The sequence below is a fragment of the Typha latifolia genome, chromosome 9 (assembly GCF_019914945.1).
Source record: "Typha latifolia isolate L0001 chromosome 9, TyphaL0001v2, whole genome shotgun sequence".
In the NCBI taxonomy this organism is placed as follows: domain Eukaryota; kingdom Viridiplantae; phylum Streptophyta; class Magnoliopsida; order Poales; family Typhaceae; genus Typha; species Typha latifolia.
This window is the reverse complement of record NC_133094.1, coordinates 11611684-11634302: the sequence shown is the minus strand read 5'-3', so window position 1 is coordinate 11634302 and position 22619 is coordinate 11611684. Positions and strand designations below refer to the sequence as shown.

General features: G+C 39.9%; 3 protein-coding genes across 4 annotated transcripts; 2 read left to right on the top strand and 1 right to left on the bottom strand.

Annotated features, from left to right (window-relative positions):
* Nucleotides 1-1350: 1350 nt before the first annotated feature.
* LOC140794716 (neutral/alkaline invertase 3, chloroplastic) lies at nucleotides 1351-6590 on the top strand. Of its 2 annotated transcripts, none has more exons than XM_073146853.1 (7): nucleotides 1351-1521; nucleotides 2003-2761; nucleotides 3283-3448; nucleotides 3548-3759; nucleotides 4548-5041; nucleotides 5126-5174; nucleotides 6056-6590. In XM_073146853.1, the coding sequence occupies exons 2-7, from the start codon at nucleotides 2081-2083 to the stop codon at nucleotides 6380-6382; spliced, it is 1929 nt and encodes a 642-aa protein (XP_073002954.1). In that variant the 5' UTR covers nucleotides 1351-1521; nucleotides 2003-2080; the 3' UTR covers nucleotides 6383-6590. The 2 variants fall into 2 exon arrangements, with proteins under 2 accessions (XP_073002954.1, XP_073002953.1); XM_073146852.1 differs by having other exon boundaries at nucleotides 1995-2761.
* Nucleotides 6591-7144: 554 nt separating this feature from the next.
* LOC140795605 (serine/threonine-protein kinase D6PKL1-like) lies at nucleotides 7145-11840 on the bottom strand. The gene is made up of 3 exons (XM_073148280.1): nucleotides 11649-11840; nucleotides 8726-10448; nucleotides 7145-8159 (listed from the first exon to the last, which is right to left on the bottom strand). The coding sequence occupies exons 2-3, from the start codon at nucleotides 10273-10275 to the stop codon at nucleotides 7301-7303; spliced, it is 2409 nt and encodes an 802-aa protein (XP_073004381.1). The 5' UTR covers nucleotides 10276-10448; nucleotides 11649-11840; the 3' UTR covers nucleotides 7145-7300.
* Nucleotides 11841-17419: 5579 nt separating this feature from the next.
* LOC140795808 (serine/threonine-protein kinase D6PKL1-like) lies at nucleotides 17420-20358 on the top strand. Its single transcript, XM_073148596.1, has 2 exons — nucleotides 17420-18046; nucleotides 19210-20358. The coding sequence occupies exons 1-2, from the start codon at nucleotides 17529-17531 to the stop codon at nucleotides 20030-20032; spliced, it is 1341 nt and encodes a 446-aa protein (XP_073004697.1). The 5' UTR covers nucleotides 17420-17528; the 3' UTR covers nucleotides 20033-20358.
* The last annotated feature ends 2261 nt before the right edge of the window (nucleotides 20359-22619 follow it).

Genomic DNA, 22619 nt, shown 5'->3' with positions numbered 1-22619 from the left:
CTTGATGGTTTGTTGTGGTATGTATGGGTCCTGCCAGATTATATAGTGGTCTAGTGTATTCTATTGTGGACTTGGATATTCATATGTTAACAGGTTTATTTGGTTAATAGTATATTTTATTTGGTGTTGGATTATGTGAGCATAGATATATTAGCATGTAGTATTTGATGATGTCATGATTGTATGTGTACAGGAGAGTATCTGTGCATGACGGGCTCCGCCCGTCCTGTCGCATGCGCCGCACGTGTCGTGTGGGCGCGTGGGCGTGCACGTGCACGTGCCCATGCCGGGCGGGGGCGTTACATAAAACAGTCAGCAGGAGTTTGTTTTATTACATTATTTACATATGGTTGTTATTGGTTGATCTGATTGTTCAATTTTTAAAAAGAAAACGAAAAGAAGAAGTATAGGCAGCTTTTAAAAATCTAAGCTCTAAATCAAATGAGGAGAATTCCTTTGTTTGATGTGTGTGTAAGCACTATATATAAGCACTATATATATAGACGAGTGGGTCTGCGGTTTTAGGCTTCAGGGCAAAATAAAACGAGCCTGCCCAAACTATTAAAACTATTAAGCAAGCAGCGGAATGAAACAAAACACGGAGTTAATAGCTGCGACTGGCCTTGATTACCCTCTTATGGCTTCCTACTCAATGCCTCCATTCCCAATGTCAACTCTTCTAGTAAAGTTAAATTAGTCTAGATGCAGTCTTTTAATATCCATCCAATTCAAGTGGATCTCAAAAGATTTCATCTGAGTCTAACTAATTTTTTTTAGAATACAATTTATTAGATTTAGTGCATCAAATTAAATAATAATTTTTGAGTTAGATAATATAGTATCTAGAAAAACTCTGAACTAATTGGGTATTGATTTCGTTGGCTAGTAGAGAAACTAAGCAACTAGTAGTAAAGATTTCCTAATAACAATTCATATGTAGGATCTGAGAGGAATTAGTTGACAATTCTCACAGAAGACATGGACTTGGACACGCCACGTCACGTCACGTCACTCCACTCCACTCCACTCCTGGGGATCAAGGAAATCTGATAGGAGAAGACGTAACTATCTACGAGTCCAGTAGTTGTTGATCACGTTTATTTAATTATTCTTTGTTTGGACGAGCCATCTCCCATATCTCTACCTCCACTGTCAATCATATTTCCAGTGTTGATGTGAATAAATAATTTTAGAATGATTTCGGTTATCACTTTTATTTCCTTTTTAATTTTCAGCAAACAAATCGTAAAAATAAGGAAATGGCTTTATTTAGATAATGTTTATTTCCGGAAAAGACCTTACTCATAATAATAATAATAATGAAAGTGGAAACTTAGTCTTTCCTCTTTCGTCGGCCCCTGTGTGCGAGCGAGCGCATGGCGAGCGATTTTTCTTGGTCTCCTTTCACCGGATAAGAGAGGAGAAGAGAATATAAGAGAAGAGAAGACCTCGTTTCGTTGCATTCCCTTGCAATTAAATAATTCGCTGTTGTTTAGATTCGTTGCGGGAGCTCAAGGATAGGTGAGATTTACGTTCGAATTTCTTTTATTGATCTCTAAATTTTATTAAAACATAATGCAAGACTCTTAATGCATCCTCCTTCGTGAGCCAGCTTCTTATGGATTGCATTCTTTGTGAATTTTGATTCATTCTACTCCAACTGGATTCCTAGTTGTGGCTTTGATTTGGGTATCGGAGAAGTTGGTTATAATCAAGCATGAAAGTTACAGATTTTGGTGATGCTTGTCTAATACAGAGAGAATCATTTCTCTATTATTTGAATCAAGAGCTTTTTTTCCTTTTCTTTTTTTCCTGGACTTGGAATGTCCTGATATAGTAACTTCTTCTTCTTCTTTTTCAAATGACGAAATTTATCTAGATGACTTGATAATTTTAATTTCATACTATTTAATTTTGGTGATGTTATATTTCTTCTTCTTCTTCTTCTTTTTGTCTACATTAGTGTTGTCTTATCACTGTGGTGATCTTGTCAGGATTACAGATCGCTCGACAACACTAGTTGCTTCATCAATTTTGTATATATGATATCAGGCCATATTTATTGATATAATTTGAGTCCATGATGATGGAAAGTTTGGAAGTAGCTGCACATGTTTTGTCTGGAACAATATCGAGTCACTCTTGTTCCACTTTACATTCAAATACTTCACCTTTCATTTCGCCCTGGAGTATTGATGGAAGAATCAGGAGGAAAAGGTGTCCTTTGCATGCGAGAGCATTGTCTAATTCCAATGTAAACCAAAATCTTTCAAGAGTACGTGGGATCCTGCATTCTCACAAAAGATCGAGGCATGTCATGTTGCAATGTCAGCGGAATGAGAGTTCTTCTAAGATAACTAGTGAGGATGGGAACAGGTCCTGGGTGAAAGATGCAGTCAGCAAGGCAAGCCAGATTCTTAGTGATGTGAATGGCCAAACTCAAACTGTTATTGGCTTTGATGAAGGAGCTATCAAAACTGGTGATGATAAATCTTTTCTAGCTGGAACAAATGATCATGCATCTCCTAAAAGAAGGGGGAGTTCTTTTGAGGATGAAGCATGGTGCCTTTTACAGGAATCAATGGTTTATTATTGTGGTAGCCCTGTTGGAACAATTGCTGCAAATGACCCATCTGATAGCAATGTATTGAACTATGACCAAGTTTTTATTCGTGACTTTATACCTTCCGGGATTGCTTTCCTCTTGAAGGGGGAGTATGACATAGTTCGCAACTTCATTCTTCACACTCTTCAACTTCAGGTAATATGTTTGTTCCTAGCAATTCTTCAGTTTTTCTCTTTGAAAGCCAATGTGTTAGGAATCATGTGATATCCAATTTCGTGACAAAATATTTACAATGATGTTCTAGCTATTGTCTGGTCACATCTTATTAACTGCTAATTGTGTTCCATAGTATTCCTTCTTAATATGTCTTAGGTGACCTCAGCATTTCCAAATTTGAATCATTAGAGATTTTGATTAAATCTTGTATTTTCTCAGCATGTCAGGTATGACACTTTAAGTTCTGATGAGGACTAGAATTTCTTTTTACCTCATTATTTATTTGGTTGGCTATTTACATTTCCTCAAGTTCAGTCAGTACCTTTTAAGTGTTGAATTTGAAAAAGAAAAATGTTGAATTCAGATGCCATCAGAAGAGTTTGAGAAAAATAAAAAGAAAGCTTTGAATAATGAAATACAGGACCAGAAATATGACAATTTACCATTACATGCTGTATAGCTCTGGTCATGAATAATCTTCATTGTTTTACATTCTGTAGAGCTGGGAGAAGACAATGGATTGCCATAGTCCAGGTCAAGGTCTGATGCCTGCAAGTTTCAAGGTGCGAACTGTTCCACTGGATGGTGATGACTTTGCAACTGAGGAGGTATTGGATCCTGATTTTGGAGAAGCTGCCATAGGTCGTGTAGCACCTGTTGATTCAGGTAATCTAATTGCACGGAGACAATTTTTCTGAATAATATTCGTTCATGTGCTAACTGGTCCTATGTTAATTGAGATTCCACTGGTGAACTTGCATCCAGGATTATGGTGGATCATACTGCTCAGAGCATATGGAAAATGCTCTGGGGATCTGTCAGTTCAAGAGAGAATTGATGTTCAGACTGGAATTAAAATGATTATGAAGCTTTGTCTGGCTGATGGCTTTGACATGTTCCCCACATTATTGGTCACAGACGGCTCATGCATGATTGATCGCCGAATGGGAATTCATGGCCACCCTCTGGAAATTCAAGTAAATCTAATTGCTTTCAATATGACTCCTTTTTATCCCTTCTTCTAGTTGAGGTAGTACAAGGATACTCGTTTAAGGCTTTAAGCCATTAACTATTTAATTTACAAGGGCTCTAGTGCTAAAGTTGTTCCAGTAAATTTTTGTGTTTTAGCAATTGGAGCATGAGACTTCGAAACTTAGCAACATATTTTCTAGTACATCTTGCCGAAACAGCCAATTCACAACTTTTGAACCGAGAGTAATCTATACGTATATCTTGCTATTCAGTGGACATCTTCAGGCATTCTTGTCATTTTCCATTAATTATGTACGTTCATCTTGTTTATGACTCTTTCTGTAATGTACAAGTTCAACAACACAATATTCAGATATTTTTATGCCTTTCCTTTGTTCTTTTTTATGGCGGTAGAAGTACTTCTATTTGGATAGATATTTGCTTCCTGAAGTGTATTGATGCTATCATTTATAACTGCAATAGTATTATCTTCACAAAAGTTCAATCTGAAATTCAGCACATAAGTGCCTCCCCTGAGTCTTTGCATTTTTCCTTTTCCATTTCAACTTGGGTACACATAAAATCTAGGACATTAAAAAGTATCAATTGTGACTTTCAAGATATCTTCCTAGTTGATAATTATTATGGATCCAATATTTGGTTTTGGGTCAATTGTAAAGTATCTAGAACCTCATTTGTGGTGGGAAGAAATCTTCTTTTTAAAGGATTAATATTAAAACCCTGTTTCTCTTCTAATTATGATATTAATAAACAAGGCTACACATTCTTGCAGGCACTCTTCTATTCAGCTCTCTTAGGTGCACGTGAGATGCTTGCGCCAGAAGATGGATCAGCAGATCTTAGTCGAGCATTAAATAACAGGCTGATAGCTTTATCATTTCATATTAGGGAGTATTATTGGGTTGACATGAAAAAAATCAATGAGATATACAGATACAAAACAGAGGAGTATTCGTATGATGCTGTTAACAAGTTCAACATCTATCCGGATCAAGTTTCTCCATGGCTAGTTGAGTGGATGCCTGATAAGGGTGGCTACTTTATTGGTAACCTGCAGCCAGCTCACATGGATTTTCGATTCTTCTCTTTGGGAAATCTGTGGTCTATAGTAAGCAGTTTAGCTACAACACATCAATCACATGCCATTTTGGACCTGGTTGAAGCTAAATGGTCTGATTTGGTGGCAGATATGCCATTTAAGATATGTTATCCTGCTCTTGAGGGCCAGGAGTGGCGAATCATTACCGGCAGTGACCCTAAAAACACGTAAAGTTTTGACTTTTTCTTCCTCAACTCATTTCAAGTCTATTTCTGTCTTTTGCCCTTTTCTTACCCTTTATATTGATGCAGGCCTTGGTCATATCACAATGGAGGCTCTTGGCCAACATTACTTTGGCAGGTTAGATGTTGCTTTACCGGCTGGTTATTCTAAAGTGTCTTTTCTGAATGGTCTTCTGTAGGCATAATTGGTTTTTAAAGATGAATATAATTTCAGCTCCATAATTGATGTACCTGGTGGATACTTTTCATATCTTTCTTGCACAGTTTCTATGGCTGGCAGGGATTACCTGTCTTACTTTTGGTCTTGTTCTTTTTTAGTTTTTTCATTTGCTGAAACAATTGAATCCTACCATTTCTGAGCAACTTCACTAGGATAAGGCCTTTTTGACAATACTAACTTTGCCACAGCTGAAAACAAGTAGTAGCTTTTGGTGGAATTGCGAAAAATCATGGCTATTCACAAAACATAAAGTTGTTAATTAAACTCTTCCAAGTAATATGGCCCACCTACTAGCTGTGACACTCATGCATCACGTAGATGGCCATGCTGCGCAAACTGTTATTACTCTGCACTAGAAGGTTAGGAGGGAGATTTTCATCACAATGAGTGTGCTTGGTGTTCCAAGTTAAATAGCAATAGTTATAAAAGTCAACTTTGTAAAATTTTCTTCTTCTTGATTTCCAATGTATAATACTGCATTGGGCACTAATAAATTGTGGATGTGCAAATCTGGCCAGGATGTAAGTCTTAAGTCAAAAGGTTCAGATGTTTGACTCCAGACCTGGTTGTACATGCGCACATGTTCACATGATCATGCCCACACATCCATATTTGTGTTCCTTTTCTCACAGAATGTATTGTAGATAAATGTTAGGCATGGTTAAATCACCTAAAATTCAGAAAGCCAATGCACATTGGCAAAGATTGCACACACAAACTTCCTGCGATATCTACCAGTTGTTCTTCAATATTTCTGACCTTTCTCTAGCTAATTTCAGCTCACAGTGGCATGCATCAAGATGAACAGGCCAGAGATAGCAGCAAGAGCTGTAGAGGTGGCTGAGAAGCGTATAGCCGCAGATAAATGGCCTGAATATTATGACACCAAACAAGGGCGTTTCATTGGGAAGCAAGCTCGGCTTTATCAAACTTGGTCTATTGCCGGATTCCTTGTGGCAAAGCTACTGCTGAACAAACCTGATGCTGCTAGGAGTCTATGGAATGAAGAGGATGCAGATATTATCAATGCATTGAATATCATGGTCGATTCCAACCCACGGAGAAAACAAGGTAGGAAAGTACTAAAGAAGACCTATATAGTATGAGATGCTGTATACTCTTTGCCTGATACTTCGGAGCTTTTAACAATGGCGTGAGTTATTTGGAAAAGGTTTGATGTAAATAATTTATATCAAATGTTTGATCACGAAGGAATGCCTTCTCTTGGATGCAGTTATTTCAGATGCATCCACCATTATGAAATTGTATATATACACATTCTTTCATATTTATATCTTTGGGCCTTTTGTTTTAGCTTCTGTATTTATTGTGTTTGACTCTGCACGAGTGCTTTTGTGTCGTAGACATTGAATTTTGTAATGCTGGATGTTTTACATTCCGTCACTGGAATCATGCATCTGAGCAGTTCTATAACTGCAGCATTTCACATGCGAGGTGAATAGTATTCATTCTCATGAAACTCCTCTTCTATGTTTTCTTATTGCATCCCATAGTAAGCTTATACTTCTAAGAAAGCAGGGGTTGTTTGGCAGGAAGTGGTCAGCTTGTAACTGTTATATTCAACTCAAAGGATAACTTTGAGCCATTCATAACTAGTGACTGCAATTAAACCTCACTCCGTTGGTCTGCCTCACAAAGTGTCAATTACTTCAAACTAACTAAAATTCCATGAGGTCCTTTATGAAAAATTAACAGAATAGGATAGTTCAACCAATCAAAGGGAGCTGTGGACGCACAGATCAAGTGAAGAGTGCAGCGCTTTTTCCCTACATTTCATTCAAAGTGATAATCGAGTATTTTATCATCACTTGGAGAAAAGTAGTTTAACCAGCAGATAAATGTCCGTGTGATTGAACGCTCTCCCTTCAATCATATTCATTTTAGTAATAAGGCGAAAGACCTCATTGCAATGAAAAGATCGCCATTTACAACATTAGCTATTAATTTTAACAGGGGGTAATGGAAGGACAACGAGAGCAACCAGGGCTGAGAACAGTATCTTGCTAAAAAAGCTCGAACTCCACATCCTCTCCATTAGACCTGAAATCCAGACACTTACCTTCCTTTTTCTTGTGCACCACTGCTGGAGTTCCGACGTCGTAGCTTCTCGGTGTTTCAGGCGGTGCAGCGCAACGAATCAAGGCCCAGTTCAGACCTTCAAAAAAGCGGTGATGCTTGATCTCGGCGGCCCCTCTGACTGATCCTAGCCTATTCTCTGGATCCTTTTGAAGCAATCCTCTGATCAAATCTCTGGCATGAGAACTAACAGGTGGACTTTCGGGAAACCTTAGGCTGTTAGAAACAACATTGGCCAGTGTTTCATCATTTCCAGGTCCCTTGAAAGGAGTTCTACCAAACAGTAGTTCATAGAGGAAGATTCCTAAGGTCCACCAGTCCACAGCGCTTCCATGTCCGTCTCCTCTTATAATCTCCGGGGCTAGGTACTCATGGGTCCCAACAAATGAGTTGGAGCGAGCATCCGTGGGCTCCACGACAAGCTGTGGAAGCGGACTGATCTGGTTGCCTAAGTCGGATTTGGGCTTCCGCGTCTTGGATGCAGTTGAAGACACTAAACGTGGTGTGAAGCAAGAAACCTGAACCCAAGATGGCTGAAGGCAGAGTGGGTCGATGCAGCTATTCTCTGCACAAGGTCCGGACAGCCTCTTAGCAGCCTCTTCTCTGCCTAAAGTTGAGGACCTGAGCAGTGTAGGACTCACTGAGCACCTGAGAGACAGGTCAAAATCAGAGAGCATGATGTGGCCATCTTCCCGCACAAGTATGTTTTCTGGTTTCAGGTCGCGATAAATCACCCCTAACATATGTAGATACTCCAAAGCTAGGAGTACTTCTGCAACATAGAACCTGAAAAGTAGTTTGCAAGATAAGTCAAAAGTTATAGAATGCAGCATGATTAGGATAGTAACCAAGAACATAAGATGCATACAAAAATTATTCGACTTTATACGTTCTAAATTCAATAAAAATCAACATTGTCAATAATATAAGTACATCGCCAAAATCAGAACAAATGTGTAAATGTGCAAGATATTTTTGTTTTCACGTCTACACTTTCACATCACCTTTAATATCTTCTTATTACCAGCAACAACGCATTTTTCAAATCTTTTTTGACCAGCTAATAGGCGCCACATGGAATTGTATAATAAAAGGTTAGAAAACCAGTTATTGAAATCGAAGTACATAGTTTGCTTTAATAGATTAGTTAGTTTTAGGCAGGTACAATTGTTAGAGAGTAGCATAGCCCCCAGTACTAGATTAATGCTAAGAGGCAATTTTCACAAAATGCACAATAGAGCAAGCATGAAGGGAATTTAGTATAAAGAATTTATGATACCATTACTAAAGTGAGCAAATGGTACTCCATTGACAAAGCTACTCCGATGTAATATTCAGTTGAAGCAACCTACCTGGCAGCTGCTTCAGAGAAACTCCGGCCAGGTTGTTTTTGTCGAAGCACATGCAGATCACCACCAGGACAGTACTCCATAACTAAGCATGATAGGTTATCTGTCGTGAAATGGCAATAAAGAGTTGGAAGAAATGGGTGATCTAATATTTGTAGTATCTCCCTCTCAGTTTGTGCTCTCAGCATCTTTTTTCTACTAATTAGGAACTCAATATCCATGACCTTCAATGCAAATAAGCAATCTGCACCAATCAGCTCAGCCAGATATACAGTCCCAATATCTCCACAACCAAGCCTTTTGAGAAGCTTAAAATTCTTCAATCCTAAAATTCCTTGCTGCATCACAATATGGCGGATAGCTTCCCATCTGATATCTTTTGACATGTGAGGCCTACCGCCGTTACCACTAAAACCACTGTGGCTATCATCACTAATGCTTGTGCTGCAACTGTAATCACCAATGCTACTTTTAGAGCTTTGGGAGCATTCGCCTTTTTCTCTTGATCGTGAGCATTCACTTGTTTTTACAACAATCATTCTACTAACACTGCAGCCGTTTGGATTTAAAGCAGGTTTTGTGGCATCACATTTAGTTTCGTCCATGCCTACAGTCGCAATATCTTTCTTATTGCTTGATGCAGGAGAAACAGGTTCTTCCTGAGTACTTGATTTAGATTTCTTAGGAAGAGAACTAGGTATTGAAGTTGGTTCTGGCTTCACTTTCTTTTTAGTGCAGGATTTGTTCCTAAATACTGGTTTCACCAGGCGTGGACTCACTATAGGCTTGCTTGAGCTACCACTTGCCTGGGAGCGGGCACCAGAAGCTTTTGCATCTGCTTTTCCTTTTTTCCCAATTCCTACAGCACTATTGTTGCTACTAGTTTCTGTTGAATCATCACTAATCACATCTTGGATTCTCACCTTTGAGACCTTGGCTGCGGTAGAAGATAGTGAATGCGCAGAAGAAATTGTACTTTGATTACTTGATTCACTTGCTTGACTGCTTTCAGCTACCTTTCTAGATGAATCCACCGCAACTTTTTCAGGCACAAGGGATATCTCCATCAAATTCCTTTTTCCCTCATCTTGCGTTTCACTGGCCTGAACCACCACAGATGCATACAGCCTTTTAATAGTCCCAGCTTCTGATGCACCAGATAGTCCTATTGGCTTTGACATTCTCTTCATGGCAGCCATCTCTGAGGCCTGGGAGATGCATAACCTTCTTAGTGCCTGTTTCAAGGTTACAGATTCTGATATCCCAATTCCTGATGCTTGAGCTATCCCGACTTTAACTGGCTTCCTGTAGGAATTCTTCTGCAGCAAGTCAGCACCTGCTTGACAATAAGGACCACACGCTCTAGAAGAGGTCCTCATGTCGATAGCTTTAAGAAGCCTATCAAGGTCGTCTTCCACAGGATAATCAATTGACTCACCATCTCGATCCTCTACTTTCACCTTCACACGAAGTGTACTAGACCCATTAGACCGGACCACCTTTAATTCTTCATTTGACTCAACAATCTCGGAAATACAGCCAGAAGATCCCATCTTCCACGGTAACTCAAAATTCCACCTCAACAAACTAATCTAGCAACAAGTCATAAATTCAGCAGCTAGCCCATCTCCAAATGAAAATATACTGCTGTTAAAGTGACTTGACAAACAATATATTTTTCTCCAACAATTTTGCCTAAGCATACTGAATCTTGTACTTGGAAAACCTGCATAACAATTAGCCAGATTAAAATAAGCCATGATCCTGCAAATTGAGATGGCAGTTCATTGTAGATAAAGCAAGTCTTACATGAAAAATCTCATGGACAAAGAAAGAAAAAGACTATTAGATTTTACAAATACTAAGCAATTATCTAATCTTCACGAAGAATTTAAAATTTGAAATGAACCAACTAGGGCAACGTATGATCATCTTGAATAAGAAAGACCAGTTTGGCTAAATAAGATTCTTGATTTCCACAAATCCTCAGAGTTACTAGTGTTCTAATACAATCCAGTCAGCCTACAAAATACAAACATTTTCACTTGCAAATCCGCAAGTCACGCAGTTCACTTTTAAGGTAAGGATACAATTATAATCCTTAGATGCCAATTTTCTTACTACAGCATGAGCACCACTAGTGCAAGGAACGAAGGGAAACATCACGACAGAAGCTTTTATGACTAAACAAATCAAGCTACTGTAATGTCCTTAGTGACGCACTAGTAACATATTAAACAACTTTCTATCTGGGCCAACATGATGAGAAACCAGATTTCTAACTTGAGCCACTGGAAAGAGTGAACTAAAGGGAAAAAAGATTTCTGCACAGTCATCATATTGCTCTCCAACATTTGAATCTCTAATAAGTCGAGTCTACACCGACAGATTTGGTTAACCCAATCAAGCTCTAATAAAATTGTCAAGTCCACACTAACTACTGTTGTTTCCAGCTCATTTAGTTGCCTTTAGAAATTTTTGATAAGTAAAATAAACAGGAAGATTATAGGAACCCCATAAAACATGTAGAAATCTCCAAATAATAAAATAGCAACAAAAGAACTAAATCGGACTAAAATTAATCGGCAGTGATTTGCATAATTGACAAGATTAAAAAGCACGATTTCCCCCCCTTCCAGCAATGAACTGATTCGAAGCGGATCACACCGACGCAGCACCAATAATCCCATTCGGAACTTAAAGGAAAGCAGAAAACGTATCAAATTAACAACGAAGACCGAGAACCAAAAGAAACCACCATGTCGCCATCACCTTCCACGAACTTAATGCGGACAAAAAATAAACTTTAAAAAGGAGAAAAAAAAAATAATCAAAGAAATGGGCCACACTGCCAAAATCACCCAGCGAAACCAGTTCAAGATCTCAATGCAGGCAGATCGAAAAGCGTAAGAAAAGGAGGCATTACCACCACACATAACGCAAATGCCGCGATCGATACGGATCGGAGGAGCGATCCAAAGACGACGCCTTCCGCAGAGAGCTCGGTGAGATTCGCGGATCGGAGAGGAAGAAGGGTTTAATTAGGGTTAGGTCGCGGTGTGGTGTTGGAGGTGGGAGACGAGAGCGGCATAAAAAGCCAATGTAATAATTTTTCTGCGCTTAAACAATCTAAAGAAGACGTATAAAAGAGGCCGCCGTTGGAATTTTAGAAAACTTAAAGGGCCAAAAAGATAAAATAATAATTTTTCTTTTGACAAAAGATAAAATAATAATAATAATAATAGTTATTATAAAAGGGAAAAAGGTAGTAGACGGAGAAAAAGAAGAGAGACATCGCCACAGCACTCCCCCCCATGGCCATGAGGGTATGGCCCCCACCAAATAAAAAGGGTCTGCTATTGGAATTATTTACGACATCTGCCACTATCTTAATTTTACTCATGAGCAACTCGTTTGTTCGTTCGTTCGCCCCCCAAAATTAAACTTCCGGGCCCACCCCACATGAGTTATAGCCTCACTCACTTGGCTTTGGATCCGATTGAGATCCAACATGCGGATAAAATAAGTTTTTACTATGGATTAAACTAATTGGTTTCAATTTTGCTTGCTTGGTATGTGACAAAAGAAGATTGATTACAGGAAGTGGCATCATTTATTGAGGCATTAAATGAAAAATGTGATTCCTGGACTGGGGAAAAGCTCTAAGTTCCAAGTTCCAGAATCTGGTTAACAAGTACTGATGCTTGCTTGCATTGAAGTGAAGTGAGGACAAGGCATTTAACCATCTCTGGCATCACAATCTCGGATCTTTCATTCTTCTTTCCCTCCTAAAACTTTTTCTTTTCTTTTATTCAAAACTACACCAGATCCAAAGCCTAATCTTCCAAGGAAGGGTTTAGCCGTAATTACGCTGCAAGGGTGGGGACTTTGTTACGGGAGGCAATTGGGTTGTGTTGCCAACCTAGCAATAATTGAGTATAATACTATTAATCTATTATGCCTATCCCAGTAATAACTAATAAGAGAGGTAGGGAGAGTTTTTGGGAGAGAGAGAGAGAGAGAGAGATATATATATATATATATTATGAGTTGTTTTCTCTACCTAGTGCTGATCATGAAACGGATAGTTCGCGCAATCTTAAAGGTTCAACCTACTTGCACTTAAAGCCATATTAGTCTATTCTAACTAAAATTTTAAAAAAATTTAAGTACACCATAAGTTTAGTGATTTTGTGATTGCAACCATTATTGAACTATTTATAATCCAATACCTCCTCCTTATCTAATCGCCCTACGATGGCAGAGTTTTTATAATTAATTAATTATGTTTAATTTTTTGTTTATAAAACTATATTCTAGTATGCACAATATATATAAATTATATATATTTTTATTATAACAAAAATATTTATAGAAAATTTACGGACTCAATTTTATATGTTAAATTAAAAAAGTTAAATATAATTGAACTGCAGAAGCACTGACTTTGACTAAATATTTTTAATTTTAGACACACGCTAACTAAATATACCAAAGTACTTCTCAAGAAAAATATTTTTGAAGTTGAAATTAGTAATGGTACTTTTTAGGGAAAGCTTATTGACTCTTTTTTTATTCAACTATTGAAGCTGTCTGATACATAAATTGAAAAAATAAATATGACAGACAAAATATTACAATAATAAAAATAAGATATTAAGTCTTAGGACACACATAAAGAAACAATATGAAACACTATCTTAAATATTCACATGAGCAAAAGTTCTAAAGTTAGGTTATTCGTGAGGGAGCATAACCTTGCAATTTGAACTAGAAATTTGTGGCATGCTAACTCAAAGCTATAAAGGCCCCCACCAAAAAAAAAAATCACCTCATAATTGCTTGATACCAACCTACATCCGAGAACCACGCACTCTCTTGACATCACCATGGCAATCGTTGGTTGTCATAGCAAGACAAGTGGGAGGTCGAAGAAAGGCCCTTCATGACTCGCACTCATATATCCATTCCAACACAAAAACGACCAAGCTAGACAAGAGAAGTGATAAGAGGATAGAGAAAGAGAGAGAGAGAGAGAGCTACCATAGCATGAAAGGGAGGAGGAAGGCAATGGTGGCAATACATTTGTAGCGGTGGAGGAGGGAGAGATGGATGATGCTAGATAGGGGGTGTAAACGAGCCGAGCCTGAGCGAGCCAGCTCCGGCTCAGGCTCAGGCTCAGGTTCAGGCTTAGGCTCGGCTCGAAATTAATTTTGAGTCTTAGAATTTGGCTCAAGCTTGGCTCAACTCAACTTGAGCTAAGCCCGAGCCTGAAATGAGCCTATCATCAAGCCTCATTCAAGCCGAGCTGGATCGAGCCAGATCAAGCCCAAGTCGAGCCAAAGAAGAAGAAGAAGAAGAAGGAGGAGGAGGCGGCATCGCGGTGGCTTACCACTGCCGAAGAAGGAGGAGGAGGAGGGGTGGGGCACCGCGACGGATTGTCGCTGCTGAAAAAGAAGAAGAAGGAGGAGGAGGAGGAGGAGGAGGCGGGGCACCATAGTGACTTGCCGCTGCCAAAGGAGGAGGAGACGGCACTGTGATGGCTTGCCACTATCGAAGAAGAAGAAGGAGGAGGAGGCACCGCAGCGGCTTGCCGCTGCCGAAGAAGAAGGGAAGAAGAAGAAGGAGGAGGAGGGGGAGGAGGCGCACTGCGGTGGAAGACGAGGTGGAGATTTATACTAAGTCTATCAAGCCAAGCCTGAGCGAGCCTGCTTCAGCTCAAGCTTGGCTTGATATTAATTTCAAGTCAGTTTTAGCGGCTCAGGCTCGGCTTAGCTCTGACCAAGCCAAGCCGGACTTGAGCTTTAGTCGAGCTAAGTCCGAGCCGCTCGTCGAGCTTGACAGCCCTAATGCTAGATAAGATGGATGTCAACATGAGAGGAAAGTGAGACGGGTATCATGGTGATGAGAGCATGTTGGAGGCAAAGCAGCCAAAGAGGATAATAGTAATAAGGCATGTCGTAAAGGAGGAGGAAAGGAGAAGGGGTGGGTCACTAGTAGTCGGGGAAAGACCTCTCATGAAGAGGGGAGAAAAGAAACTGTAATCCTAGCAAAACTCTCTACTAGGACTAGCGAGTAAAGATACACGGGTTTACTTGACAACTATATTATATCACGCAATTATTATTCTTTTAAATTTTTCTTGAGACATAAAGTTAGGCTATTACTGTCACTAAGACATGTGTAAATAAGACATTTTAATTGATATGAGGTGTTTCTTTTGTGGGCCTTCTTATTCAATTCATGGCAAATACATTGTTAGAGAAGAAACGAACAGTCCACCTCAACAGCCTTATGACAGCTCGGCTATGCCCCATTCTCCCCAAGAGTAAGTATAGATCTCCAGAAATTCCTACAAACAGGCAATCATAGAATGCCAACTATTTGGACTGCTCTCTCTTCCAGCTAGGTTAGGGCCCAGTCACTTGACTATTAGCATTTCAATTCTTCAAGTAAACTAAGTCCATCATTTCCCGGGGCAAGGCAAATAAATCCACACCTCTAATAAATGCCCAAGTTTAGTTCTCTTGTCCTTGTATTACAATTATCTATATTTGAGAATAGCTACTGTTCTACATGAACAGCTGTTTGCTTCCAATAAGCCACTAATGTATTTTAGCAATTTTGTCTTACTAACTCCTCCCTCTCATGGCAGATGTCGTTCGGTGATTTAATTTCCTCTGTACACATTATGATTGATATTTAATAAATATTTTATCTAATCATTATATTGTATTATCTTGGATCATTTAATTATTTAATATATACATATTAAGTCTAGCCTACAGCTTATAAGCTTATGATCGGTTAAAAACAAACTATTTGCTTAGAGTAATTGGAGAGGACTCTAAATTTTCAATTGATCCAACGAAGAAGAAGAAAAAATAATAAAAAAAAGTTCTACAAAGTTAGCTACAGGATTGCTGTCCATCATTCAATTTGATGCTTGGTTAATATATATATATATATATATATATATATATATATATATATATCCACTGGTGTTGTGTTTTAATAAGTAAAGCTATATTTAGGCACGGGACCTTAGGAATCTTCCGAAATATTGATAGGTCAGCAGTCTTCATCTTAATGGTACAAGAAGCTTTTGGAAGGATTAGCCACTTCAACTAACTAATGATTCAGACTAAGTGGTATTATCTATCAACCAAGATACACTTACTACCATCAGAGTTAATTAAATAGATCGGAACCAACCGACCCAATGCGACGGATCCTCTACATACCCACCTGTAAGAATTACCTACAGTCCGAATATGCGGCGATCTTCATCAGATTTTGGGCTTTTCACGAAGCCCTACAGTAAAGCCCATCCGTACTGTAATACATATTGGGCCTGGCCCTTAACTCAGGCTTGGGGAACTCGTATACAGCCCAAAAAATATTGGGCTTGGCCTACCTGTCGTAAATGCCAATATGTTTTTTTTTTTTTTTGGGTGAATTTTTTTGAGTCCCTAATATTATTAGTTTATTCTATACTAATCGTGAGCTTTTAGATTATTTATAGGTTAGAGATACATAAATTGGATACACAAGTCTGTTTATATGTATATGCAAGTCGTAACTCCTTATCGGAACATATTGTCTTCTTTTATCTTCTTTGATTCAGAAATCAGAATTAGATATGGAGATATCATGATCGACCCGTGACTTTGTAGTTGGGAAGGCCGACAGGACGAAAGGTTTCATACCAAAAAAGCAGGACAACAGTGTGTTTGGTTTCCTCATCAAACGCCAGCATCATAAATAATCATCACCTCACCTCTCTTGCTATTCTCTATTATTATTTCGTTAAATAAACAAATAAAAATAGCACTCAGCACTCAGCACTGTAGAAAAAAGTTGGAAAACTAACAAAGTTTTTTAAGTTAATAGTTGAGAATCTATATAATCATCAATATTCTTCTTCTTCTTCTTCTTCTTCTTCTTTTCCCCCAATCTGCTGATGATTGTTGCCTATACTCCAACACATGCTTTCAAATGAATCAAAAGAAGCTCTACTTACAAAATGGTGGTTGCTAAGTAGTTAGTCTTAATTGCTTTTTTGTTGTGAGAGGGGGAACATTTGGTGGACATGTAGATACTAAACTGTATTCTTTAAAGAATAATCGCTTACCACTATCTGCAAATAGCACCAAAATTAACATGCATTAGAGGCACAGAAAAGCAGAATGAAGGACCCAAATTATGCTGCTTGTTAGATAAAGAGTCCAACATCGATTGGATGCATGTCAGAAAAAAATATATATATATATGAAACTAGAATTTGTAGTAAAAAAATAAAAATTAATGGCAAAATTTAGATCATTTGGATTAATTACTTTTTGGGTCTAATCTGATGGCCTGGATGTAAAAATGCAGGCGCCAAATGATCAATTGCTCCCGACTCCCACTCGCCTAACGTGTTTCCACGCTCAATTTTGCCCTTCTTCACTGTGGACATTCCTAGATAGACGGAACCAGTAATTAATTAAAAAAAAAAAGTATTAAACACCTGCACGAAGGATCTTAATTCTTAAGAGATCCCGCGGCGTAGGGTAAACGACACTCGGTGTGTCGAGCAAAATCCGAGCCTGAGGCGCAATTCCTGCGTTGAAGGGCCCCACTTTTACTCCGCAGGCCCCGCCATCTGGCCCAATTACATTTAGCCGGCCCAGACCCCACCTCATCTCTCTTCTTAATTGTCCACCTTCTTCAAAAACCCCCTCCCCCTCTCGTCCACAAATCCATATTCCTCTCTCTCTCTCTCTCTCTCTCTCTCTCTCGTCTCTGATCTCTAGTCTCCGCCATGCCTGACGACCTCGCCGATGACCTACAGAGCATGAGCTTTGGCTCGTCCACCGTCTCCTCCGCCTCGGGATCCTCGTCCTCCTCAGCCTCCGGGCCCCTCACCAAGTCCCACGCCGCCGGCGACCCCTGCCTCGACGCGATCCGACGGCTGAGGTTGCGATCCGGCACCAAGGATGGATCCCTCTCCCTGTCCGACCTCCGATTCCTGCAGCGCCTCGGATCCGGCGACATTGGGAGCGTCTACCTGGCGGAGCTTAAGTGCGCTCTGGCGGAGGGATGCATGTTAGCGGCGAAGGTGATGGATAGGAAGGAGCTCGAGGGGAGGAACAAGGAAGGCCGGGCGAGGACGGAGCGGGAGATCCTGGAGATCACCGACCATCCCTTCCTCCCCACCCTCTACGCCGTCGCCGAAAACGATCGGTGGTCGTGCCTCCTTACCGAGTTCTGCCCCGGCGGCGATCTCCACGTCCTTCGCCAGCGCCAGCCCGGGAGGCGTTTCTCCGAGTCCGCCGTCAGGTAGGCGCACTATAGCATACACAAATATATATTAGTTTCTCATATTTCTTTTTTCTAGAAATTTATTTCGCTCTTTAGAACGGTGGGATACCTTTTTAATCATTGTTTTCGTACTCTAATTACTATTTCTTTCGTTTCGGGTAGTCTTATTTTTGGATTTTAAATATTTGAGATTGGACGTGCTACGCCGCCCGGGATATGAGAAACCGACTTTTTCTTTCAAGGCTTTGTTGTGGGGGGAGAGAGAGAGAGAGACAGAGAGAGAAGCGAAAATTGGGGAAGGAATTAGTAGAGCGATTCTTTTTCTTCTTCTTTTTCCAGAAACGTTATTCTTCCTTAAGATATGCTCTTACTTTATTAAGCACGAATACATCGCCACTACCGGTTTGGACTCATCCAACTACCAAAGTAACTGTAGGTAGAAAGGTGGGGGGTGCTAACAGCCGTCGATTCTACCTTCCCTTGAATCCGATGGAATTCTATCAGCCGTCGGATCATTTACTGGAGGTAGAATGATGTGATTGGATTGTAGGTCTGACTTTGACCAGACCAGCTTGGCTTCTATAGTTCCAGTAGGGATGGATCATGGACTGACTGCCTCTTACTATCACATGTCATGTGCTACTCCATTTATTTTATGTCGTTAATTAAAGCCCTTATTATTCTTGTGGTGCCAAGTGCTCATTAGTCATTCCACCATCCAATCCTACTTCTGGGGCCTATCATGCATCGCCAAATGCTCAGGTCCACTCGAAGAAGGAATGAGATCTGCTAATGGCAAGTGAAACAGGAAGATGGCAATTAGTATATATACTTTTATAATTTTGTGGTGTTGGCTGGAGGTGGAAAGCATGTGTTTATTTCAGCATGTAATGCTAGCTAAACTAACCCTTATTCGCCGCCATGGGCTATTCGATTCAGCCCTCTGCCCTGGTGGTGGTGGTGGTGGTCTATCCTTTTCTTTTCTTCTACCAATTAATCTAAAGCCAAGGAAACCGGATTATTTATTAACGCCAACTTCACGTGGACTGCCTGAAAGATTGGTTCGTATAGGACAAGTCATTGACTTCTAGTGTAATAACAAAATTCAAGAAATGCTTAGTGCTACCTTGGTAGTGCAACTACTCGATTAATTTGGATAATTAATTTAACACAACTTGCAGGTTTTACGCATCGGAGGTAGTGGTGGCGTTGGAGTACATCCACATGATGGGCATCGTGTATCGTGATCTCAAACCCGAGAACGTCCTCGTACGAAGCGACGGCCACATCATGCTCACCGACTTCGACCTGTCCCTCAAGTGCGACGACCCCACCGCCCCCACTCCCGCCCACGTCATCTCCGATCCCACGTCCCTCCCCTCTCTCGCCGCGACGGCAGACTTCGCACCCTCCTGCATTCTCCCCAGCTGCATCGTCCCCGCCGTCTCCTGTTTCCGGAGCCATCCCAACCGCCGCGCCACCCGCCGCAAAAAAAGACTCGGCAACAACCGCGGCGCTGCCGGCTTCGATCTCGAGTTCGTCGCCGAGCCCGTCGACCTCCGGTCCATGTCGTTCGTCGGGACCCACGAGTACCTCTCCCCAGAGATCGTGTCAGGGGAGGGCCACGGCAGCACCGTTGACTGGTGGACTCTCGGGGTGTTCATCTTCGAGCTCCTCTACGGGGTGACACCGTTTAAGGGATCGGACAATGAATTGACCCTCGCCAACATCGTCGCACGTGCACTCGAGTTCCCCAAGGACCCGCCCGTGTCGTCGGCCGCGAAGGACCTCATTGCAGGGTTGCTGGTGAAAGACCCGCTGAGGAGGCTGGGGTCAACTGTGGGGGCCACGGCGGTCAAGCGGCATCCCTTCTTCAACGGAGTCAACTGGGCGCTGCTGAGGTGTGCGACTCCGCCATATATCCCTCCGCCGTTTAAATACAACAGCAGCCGCGACCTGTCCTCTGACGACAGCTGCCCCGGCACGCCGGTGGAGTATTACTGACGGACCTCGACCGGTTTAAAAAAAGGATCCGACACATTGAAAACGGGTGCCGGGACGAGCAGCCCAGCATGCAGTCAGATGCACGTGAAATTGTGGCCCCCGTGATATGTCTCAAAAGATGAGTAAATCTGCGTTGGCTAACAGTGGGTGGTTTGTTAGCTTGCGCTGGGGTCGCGCGACCTGCCCCCGTGGGCTGTTTGGTGTTCCAAATATAGGTGACGTGGAACAATTAGCATGGCTCCCTCTCTCTCTCTCTCTGGTACAAATATATGTATACACTAAACTCCACTTCCTATATAAGATTATAATTCTCTTTTGGGACCAAAGATAGCACGGTTTATAGGCAGATAGATGATGTCTCCACTTTGCAATCTTGGAACTGATGGGCAGGCAGTTCGTGGAGCTCTCTTTTATTCAGATAGTTGTCGATCGGGGAAGAGTTTAATTAATGGGACCGCTTTCTAGTATCATTAACATCGATCATATGAGATGATAACTTCGGCTGGAATTATAATAAGTGTGTCGTTTGAGGGTTGGGTTGCTTTCGGCTAGAAGATGCAAAGCATGATTGAGAGAAGACAAGAACGTGCAATGCAGCTGAATTTATGTGGATTCATTGTGTTGCACTTTGTTTTAATACTTACTCTAATTGTTTGTGTCCAATTGATCCCTAGGTCGATAGCAACTCAAGGAGAAAATTTTATTCATTATGTCTTTCATCTTATCAAATTCTTTTACCTAAATAAAGAGACTATGAAGGGTCTTTTAATTAAAATTATAAGTGTACCCTAAATAATTTGACTAAGAGAAAGATATATGTTTTGGATGCACATAAAAATACACTTAGGACTAGTCTTTTAAATGGCGAACAAAGATCCGCATAGTGAGTGCACTTAAATTTCACAATGGATGTGTGATAGTATACTGAGAGCCACATAAAAATATATAGTGCATTAAAAACAGAGGCAGTGCAATATAAAAGGCTCCTAGAGAGTCTATACATGAGCATCAACAAAATTTGATAAGAGAGAGTTACTAGCGGTTTGTAGCATATGAGCTAGGTTTTCAATTTGCCGGTTATGTATAAGTAGGTATATAATTTTGGATTGATTTATCCAATGCATTCAAAATATTTTAGAGTCTATTTGCCCATTTGTCTTGCATAACAGTTAATTGCTGCTTAGTAAAATGACTAAGAGAAATTGGAGCACAATATTTTGTTGAGAGTAGCAATTGGAGTCGAGACTCAAGACCAACATCTTTTGTGTTGATATGAAGAGGTTTAATGTAAAAAGAAATGATGTTGGTAGACAAAAAATAATTCATCCGGCATGACAAAAAGATTTTCTAGGTAAAGGAAGGGAGGTCAGAATAGATAAAGCGACTGACTATGCAGACTAGGCAAGAGATCACTAAGAGTTACTTTGCATTACAAATATTAGTTGGAATATAATTTTGGTCAAATTGATATATTATGATATGTTACCTAATGGGATTAGGAGTATAACCTAATTTAACTACGAAAAATACATAAGCTTTGAATGCTTATATAAAAGATAGCAGATCGAATAAACTTTTAGATAACGAATAAAAACTAGTCTGCGGTGCATTTCTTGAATTAATTTATCCGATATATTTTATTAGAGTTTGTACACTATGTATCTTGTATATTGAATTTGTTGTCGTCCAATATTTTATTTTGAGAGAGTATTTAAGGATATCTTTTTGTTTGACTTTACTATGATTATTTTATTATCTTTTGATACTCGATGAAATCGGATTAAATATAATTGATTGTGCAAAACAGTAACAAACCTTAAAAGGAAGAGACAATTAAGCGAATGTTTCTTTCTTTTACTTGCTTAAAGTAGATAAGAGAAGCAACAATATATATTAAGAGAAGCAACAATATATTATTAGCATGTTTAAGATAATAAACAGAAAATTTTAATACCAAAGCGAGGAATATTCGCGCAATATACACAATGTCCATATTCACGCGATTCCCAATCCCAAAGGCCATGCGTAAAAGCAAGTCTAAAGGATCGACGTTTAATGGGTAGTAAATGGAATTCCAACAACAGCCAGGATATATACTATACATGTTGTAAGATGAGATGGTTTATAAATGAAACATCTCACAGGACATCAGCTAAAAGAAACTCGATCCTATCATCAACTTCAGCTTCAAGAGATTATAAATCATAGGATTGATATATACACGTAAAACTATTAGTTTGAAACTCATTCGCTGCTTCTCTCTCATTGGCTTCACTCTTTTAAGTATTTCGCTCATAATCTACACATACTCCTTCCTATATATCTAACCGTCAAAGTTATTCACATATACCAAAGTCAACAACAACCTAGCAAACTTAGGTACAACTTTGGGTTATGATTGTACTTCCAAAGGAAATTTTCCTTCTTCTCCGCTTTAGTTTTTTTGCCTTTGATTTCAATGGCCCTTTTTACAACTCAGGTGGATAATCAATAATATTTTGAGTATATATATATATATATATATTGTTAGGTTTTTATTATTGGCAATTGTGTACAAAATATTCTAAGTGTATTTATACATGTATAT